Raw genomic sequence first — 8,286 nt, 5'->3', positions numbered from 1 at the left:
GCAATCTGAACGCTTATTGCTTGCAGTCGACCCTTTATGCGTATATATTAAACAAACTTTTTTGGGTGGATAAAAGGAGCGGGGTTAAAAGAGGGAATTGGGTATCTATGAAAATACAAAGCAGGGTCCTTTAAGTCAATCCCAACAAATTTGCCGATATGGTTATTCACCTCCAAACCTATTCATTCTATGGATATAACTATCCCGTATTTTGAATATGTTTGACTATATGCGGTGTACAGCATGCACACGCACGTTATTGTCCCTATTCCTCTCGGGGTCCACTGGGCTGGGTCATGAATAAGTGAAACCGCCTCCTTACTGAATGAGTAATGAAGTGGAGCTCCCGGACCCGGAAGTGAGTTGTTGAGTCACCGCTGATCAACCTCGTAGCTGGGATGAAGCAGAAAGCAGGAGCATCCTCAAACCGAATTAAAATCTGAAAGACATACAGTCTTATTTATAATTGTCATATCGCAATAACCGCGAAGGGGAAGGAAAAAAAAAACAATTCGCCGCCAAAATGATGGAAGAAATAGACAGATTTCAAGTGCCGACAGTCCATTCGGAGATGCAGCCCCTGGTAAGAAATTTGAGCACGATTAAAGCTCCGATGATAAACATTAATGAACAAAATATATTTATGTATCGGGGGTGCTGTGGCCGAAATGTCAAGGGGAACGAAAACTGTATGACAGCAGGTAATTGTTTTGAAAATGCGGTTTGTTGTCACAGCGAAAAAAATAAATAAATCAGGCGACATCGGCAGTTTTGTTTTTTACAGAAAATCCGTTATATACTGTACCGACCCCCCCACCCCCCGGCTGTGGTCGGCAGTTAGAAAATGATTTGGAAAAGACTTGACAACAGTGCCAGAAGCAGTGACGAACCATTTTATGTTGTATTTGTTTATGCCTGTCTGGGTTTCGGCGTGTGAAGGGGAGCCTCCTGCGCCACTGAGCCACAGCCGTGCTCTCGGCTCAGTCTCTGGGAGGAGACCCGACCCCACCGGCGTGATTTGGGTGTGCGTGTGTGTGTGTGTGGGGGGGGGTTTCTTTTAATCTCGATTTAGTTCAAAACAGATCCAGAACACACCGCGTTGTTGTCGAGTCGGTGTCGGTCTCAGATAAGACTGTCTCTCTCTCTCTCTTTTTTTTTTTTTACAATAAACCACAGCGAGTGAGCGGCGTAGTGTGTGTGCGTGTGGATTACTTCATCATGCGGAGGTGCCGTCCATGGTACTGTACTGGTGGCTACCTGTCTCAACGCTGAACGTCACCCACGTTTTCTAAAAAAAAAAACCCAGCTAACCCCGCTACATCTGGTCTTTTGGGCCGGTGGCGTTCAGTTAAAGCCCTGTCGAGCTAAAACATGACAGTGGTTCGCTGCGGGGTTTTTTCTTTGTTTTTTTTTATGTGTGTTCAGCAAATCCCTTCACTTTTACCAAGCAGTATTGCAGGACTGGTACAGTCTGTAGTGCACACGGATGCTTAGGCCCTGACTTGGTGACACCACGTTAAAGATGACCAGCTAAGTGTCCCCAGTGGTCTTTCCTGTGTCTCACTCGTAGTGATAACATGAATAATAATTAAATGTTCTAGCTCAATCAAATTCATATTGCACTGTTGCCCGTAATTCTGTAAATCGTGGTCTGTAAATAGGCTCACGCTGTATAGCTTACTATATACAGTACTTCAATAATTAATAGGAACAATGGGAAGAGGATTAATACTGCATTTTCCATTAATTCTAGCATCGTTGTTCATGCTAGCACTGTGGTTGGTTTAGGTGGCAGCTATAATTAGCATGCTTTTAAAGTTTTAATTCAGTCAGCAACTCAATTAGAGCCTTTATAGGTTTGGGAAAGGAAATTCAACAACTTGTTAGCTTACTGTATGTGTTTATCCTTTATGTACAGATATTTCACGTTAAAGGAGATACTGCTTTGTTTGTTTTTAAAACAACAAATGCATTGTGATTCACATCTTATGGTGTAAGAGTAATATGGGACACTGTGTAATGGTTGTTATTATTATTAATAATACTGATGCTATTAATACTAATAATAAGCTAGCTCAATAAACACTGAAATATTGAGAGACTGAAATTTTCCCATGTAGTCTCTCTTCATCTAGGAAATGTGGCAAAGATAATGACATAATGTATTTAATTTTCAAAATTTAGCACAGATGTATCTGTTAATGTAAATAATATATTTTTGGGCAGGTGTAAGTATTTCTTCTGTGTTAGTCAAACTTGGTGATGCCTCTGATCCCCTCTTGTTTACTAGAACGTAAACCATTTCACTGTTCATTCTTGCCACAAAGATATTGTACAGCATGAACCTGGAAACACACTTGGGACTAGAAACCCTAATGCTTAACAAGGGTTACATAGGGAAGCATTTTCATAATTTTCCCACAAAGTAGCTGTTATTTGCTGTCAATAGATTAGAGATTGCTGGATGCACTTTATGATGTATTTTGTAATGCTTGGTAATATGATTCGTTAATCATATGCTTAATTTATACAATTGTGTAAAATTATAGATAATGACATTTTTGTGATTGTTCTTAAAATATAAATGACAAAAATGCAGTCAAAACTAAAAGAACAAAATTACGGAAAATAACTGCAGATGGGGTTATCACTGAATAGGACTTAGCTCTGTGTGACCCCACACTGTAATTTATCAGGACACTGTGCAGCCGTACTGTATGAAGTGTAACTCAAATGCAAAACTCAAATTTCCCAAGCCATGAACCCGTAGAGTAGATGCAATTAAATTCTGGTCTGTGGATGATATGAATGCTTGGTTCATCTTTACAGTTATCTACATGCTATACACATTATCCTAAATTCTACAGGTGAGTTACAGTAGGTATTGTAGGTCAATTGTGTGACCCTGCATTTCCGGTTTGGAAAACTGTGAGTTTCATTTTTGCCGACAAAATTCAATTCCAAGTGATGACATGGTAAGGATCACCGAACAAACACAGTCCTCCAGAAAGATTGTTTTAGAGTTGCACTGGTTTCATTTAAATTATGGTGTAAATATGAGTCTCTTGTATTACTCTGGTTACGGGAAAATGTTAGAAAATACCAGTGCAACTCTGTTTATGCGTAATGATTGACAGCATCACAGACAGCTGTTTAGGGAAGGAGATAAGGATGCCAATATGTGGAACAAAGTAAATTGACATGGTTAGTTCTTGACTGTCCTGGACATAAGTGTTGTATTCTTCAAAGGTAGGATGATGAGAAATATATCTGGCACTAAGGATAATCATCTTATCAAGGACATCCCAAATTAACAAAGTTTATGTATTGTAGCTGAAAGACATAAGCTGGCACTCAAACGTAAAGACACTCTTTACTGTCTTACCATTCTGGTCATTGTTGCATGTGGTAATTTGATGTGGTTAAGGGTTCAAGAATACTACTAATAGGAATATTAATAACACGTTCTTTTTCTAACTTCCATGGTATTATTTGTGAGTTCGCAATGTTAAACTTAAGGTGATTTCTTTTAGTTTTCTGCAGATACTAATGAGTGACTGAATATTGGAATGATCTTTTGTTTTTGGCTACTGTAAGGCCGGAGCCAGGCCTCTGTGAGTATACAACAGGATGCACTGATCCGGGCTACTACAATAATTATCCACAAGCAGTAGTCTTCCACAGAGCTAGAATAAGAACAGGGCTCGGCTGTCTGATTGGAGTATATCTTGTTCCTATTTTGATACTGCAGATTCTTCTGCCTTGTTTAAAAGAGTCTATAATAAGTATCTAATTGGTCCAAGGAAAACTAGTCACATCTGGGGAAAGTTACATGGTAAAGGCCCATGTGATGTGGGGTTCCAATCTATTACATTGTCCCATTGTTAATTCTTACTTCTTTTTAAAAAGTGTGTTTTTTTAAGATTTGTTTTAATACTAACATACGACGTTGAGAATATAATGAATTTGTTTTTTGCAGAGCCTGCAAATGTTAAATAATTTAAATGTCTTTGTCACCTTATAGCAAAAAAAAAACATTTTTTAAGTTATATTTAGATTTACAACAAAAATAATAGAGATAAAAATCCAGAGAAGAGTACTTTAGCCAGCACTGTACAACGTTCCCTACTTTGAATATCTCTTTAACAAATGAGCATTTGCATAGTTCTGTAACTTACTAGCAGTTCGCCTGTGCCCAGATGGAAAATGAGCGCTAAAGTTTGTCGTGCTCTGTGTGGTCTTCTCTTGTTCCAGGCTGTGCGTCTGTTGGATCTCTGAGTTTCTTAATTAGGGGATGTCTGTACAGTGAATGAAAGCTAAGCTTTCTAATAAAGTGTTCCTTTAAAGCTTTTAATTGTTACTCGGTACCTCTACACTCGGTAACAATACAGTATTGTTTAGGTGGATTGTCTTTTCTGTTCAGTGTTTCTTTTTTTTTCTTCATATGGCTATGCCTGCCTGCTCAATGCAAAGCTTTTGTGTGGGTTCTGACATTTTCCATATGTCTGCTTGGACTGTGTCTGACAGCCCCTGCGTTGGCCAGTTCACATGGCCCGATGAGACAAAGGCCCATTCACTTGGCCTTGACCATGCCTCTGACCATTTTAGAATGTGTTCACTGCCTTTCACAGAGGCTGCTACAGTACAGCGCATGCTTCTGTTCAATAATGGTACTGCTACTTAAAACAGTCCATTTTCATTCTTACCTTCTTAATATTCTCATACTGAAGTCCTTTACCCTTGGTGATAGGAACTACCATAGTTTGACTCAACAAAGGATTAGCCTGCAGTGTAATGCAAGCAGAGAGACGAGACCTAGTGCTGTCTGAACTGTTTAGTGAGGGGTTTTGTTTGATCTCTGTAACATGAAAAATCTCTGAAAAATACTGCATCTACAGGTATTGTGTATCTAGAAGTCACCTCATAATCTTCTCTTATGAGCTTTAAACCTAGAAGACCAGTGGGGGACTTAGGGATACAAAAATGGCGAATCAGAGGGGGTCAGATTCGGGTAATCCAAGTCACCAAAGGCACTGATAAAGTCAATGTGACGGTCATCTTCAGAACTGACATTGAAATTCAAAACCCACAGGCGCAAGTGAAAACCAGTGGGAAGTGCATTTAAAACTGAGAAGAGGGGGCACATTTTTGTGCAAAGGGTAAATGAAATGATCTGCCTCACCTTGTTATTGAAGATGACGTTGTGACTTCCACCAGGAAACAGCAGGATGAGATCCCTGGAGCAATTAGCTACTGAGAACAGATATGGGCCTGACGGCCTGAAGAACGGCCTCCTTTGCAACCACTCTTGTGTTTTTCTTATTCCGTTTTCATTGTTGCCTCGCAAGCCTTTCTGTGTTGTTTTTTTTGGGAGGAGCACTGCAGCATAAGCTTCTTAGACTGAAGTGAGTCCCTTGATCAGTTTGAGAAGGAAAAGGAAATGATTGCTTTTATTCAATCTGACACAAAGTCGAAGCTTTTAACAAAGCCTCAGAAAATACAGTTGGGCGTCTGACGGGGAAAAAATGAAGCCAAAAGACGACTTGTTGATGCGAGTTGATGTGAATTTAAATATGTGTTAAAAAGGCTCGGTGTTAGATGTCCCTCTTTCTAGTTGCCCCCCTTCTGTCTTTTAACCTTTAAAGCTCATTGAATGATCTGAAAATGTCAAGGAACAAACAGAGACAACAGGCAATATTTGACTAAAAACCTCAGAGGTTCTAGGTATTGAAAGCATTTTCGTTGAGGTCATTTAAGGGAATTTCTGAGAGAGGGCCCAGTTTTATAAGGAAGGCTGTATTGTCTGTATTATTTTTGAAATTTCAGCAGTGGCTTTTAACAGTGCCTTCTAATCCCCACACTGAGAATACCTGCCTTTGGCCACTGTTGCAGTGTTTAGCACATTATTAGTCAGCAGCCATATCATCTTGCATCTCACAACTGGCAACCCTCTAAAGCTAAGCAGGTGTGAGCCTGGTCAGTACCTGGATGGGAGACCTGGGAAAAACTGAGGTTGCTGCTGAAAGAGGTATTAGTGGGGCCAGCAGGGGGCGCTTATCCTGTGGTGTATGTGGGTTCTAATGCTCCAGTATAGTGAAGGGGATACTATACTGTAAAAAGGCGCCGTCCTTCAGATGAAACGTAAAACCGAGGTCCTGACTCTCTGTGGTCATTAAAAATCCCAGGGTGTTTCTCGAAATGAGTAGGGGTCCGGCTTCCTGACCAATTTTCCCATTGGCCCTTACCAATCATGGCCTCCTAATAATCCCCCTCTATGAATTGGCTTCATCACCCTGCTCTCCTCCCCACTGAGAGCTGGTGTGTGGTGAGCGTTCTGGCGCACTATGGCTGCCGTCGCATCATCCAGGTGGGGCTGCACATTGGTGGGGGTGGAGGGGAGACCCCATTACCTGTAAAGCGCTTTAAGTGGAGTGTCCAGAAAATCGCTATATAAGTGTAATCAATTATTATTTATTATTATTATTATTATTATTATTAATTAAATAATTATTATTATTTCAGCTTTCTTTCTTGATGATAAAGATGTTTTTTAGCATGACAGATGCACTATGATACATCAGCAGCAGTGTAGAGTGATGATCATGGCTCTGAGCTCATAACTGGCATATTGTGGGTTCCAATCTCATTTATTGCTACTATATCGTTGAACAAAATACTTCACTTAGATTGTTTCAGAAATACCCAGCTGTAAAAATCAGTACAAATGTAAGTCACTTTACAAAAAACACAAAGTATACAGTATATGTAATCACTCTTAGTGTTATCATAGAAGTGAGGGATCTGTCAAAACACAAGTATGATGGGAAAAATAGTCACCCTGCATTTCACAGCTGAAGTGCTCACATCACCCTGGGACCTTGGCATTGCCTCTGTCATTTTTATGTTGATATTAAGCGATCGAATCAGAATTCTCTCTCTTTGCTGGCCCCCAGATGGTCTTCTATTCAAGGAACAAGACTGAATAAGGAAAATAGCTAAAGTAGTGCCCATTTAAAAGAAGGGTAATAAAACCGACCCAAATATGGTGAAGACTATAAATCGGACTTTTGTTACTTGTAAGAATACAAAACATAAGAAATAAATGAAAGGATTGCCTATATGGAATTAACATTGCCAGATCAGGTATTCTCAAAGTCTCTAAAACGATTAGAAAGATGTTTGAATTCAAACCTTAGAGAGATATAAAAAAGTGAATAGTGAATTTCAGTTACAGCACTTTGACCAGGTACTGGTACTTTCTCTCTGCTTGAATACTGCTGTTTAACAGAATAAATCAGGTAGTAGACATTTTGCTAGGAATGTATTTTAGAAAAATGTATTGTTTTTGTCCCTATTAAATCTCTTTAATTCCCTGATAAAGTTCTGGGGAAGATGTATGATGAAACAGAGTTTGGCAATGTCTCACACAGCAGTTCAGAGCCATAAATCCACCCTAGCAAAGATCATTATTTTGAAAAATGTTGGTATTTGAAAAGAAGAATTGAACATATCCTAGGTTCCCAAAGATCTGCACTGAAAGGAGTTCATGTTACTCGGCTTCATGTGCCAGTGTATGTTGAAACAAAGGAAGCAATGGCTTGAAGTTGAGAGCATGAATTTCTCCAGGCTATAGCTGTGAGAAGAAAAATCCAGCACTCATTTAACATTATACTGAGCCCTCTCTCTCTGCTTTCGTTTTCCACAGTCGCTAGCTCTAAGATCCCTTGCTGAGAGACTGGTAATTACAGTCTTGTGATCACTGTGAAAACTCTGCCTGTTAACCCAAACACTCCCACAGGTCCCTGACAGATGATCATGCAGGTTGTATGGTAGATTCATATTAACAGTCCTAAGCTGCATATAGAGAGGTGTTATCCTAGAAGATTTACTTTTTGCTGTTACAGATGCAGGTTAAGGGGCGTTTAGGCTCTAAGTTCAATTTCAATGTGGATATGTTGGCGTCCTGATGGTTTTTGACACCGTCTGTGTCTTATGAAGAAAAAAAATATTATAGAGGCAGAAGTGAAAGGTTACAGGTTTATTCATGTTATATATTTTTAGAAATGTTAATTTGTGATAGAAAAATTATAAAATGAATGAAGTATGGTATCCAGAAGAGGACAGAACTCCATTTGTAGATTGTATTACATTTATGTTAAATATTTAGTATGAATTCAAAGAGCAGCCAAGATATTTCATACTCCAAAAGGATGGCATGAATTAAGAAAGAGTTCTTTAGTTCCTCAGCTCTTACGTGTACGGTATACATGTTACTTCTGTTGTAGA

General features: G+C 39.3%; 1 protein-coding gene across 2 annotated transcripts in view; it reads left to right on the top strand.

The window, feature by feature from the left end:
• The first annotated feature begins 367 nt into the window (after positions 1-367).
• fam219aa (family with sequence similarity 219 member Aa) overlaps positions 368-8,286 on the top strand; it is a 53,153-nt gene continuing 45,234 nt past the window's right edge. Inside the window, exon 1 of one of the 2 annotated variants that reach the window (XM_088910470.1) lies at positions 368-583. In XM_088910470.1, coding sequence (XP_088766596.1) covers positions 524-583 — 60 coding nt within the window. In that variant the 5' untranslated portion in view covers positions 368-523. The remainder of the gene's footprint in view (positions 584-8,286) is intronic. The other variant, XM_088910471.1, reaches the window with a different exon arrangement.

The sequence above is a fragment of the Atractosteus spatula genome, chromosome 3 (assembly GCF_055471065.1).
Source record: "Atractosteus spatula isolate fAtrSpa1 chromosome 3, fAtrSpa1.hap1, whole genome shotgun sequence".
Classification (NCBI taxonomy): Eukaryota; Metazoa; Chordata; class Actinopteri; order Semionotiformes; family Lepisosteidae; genus Atractosteus; species Atractosteus spatula.
This window is presented reverse-complemented; position numbering and strand designations above follow the sequence as displayed.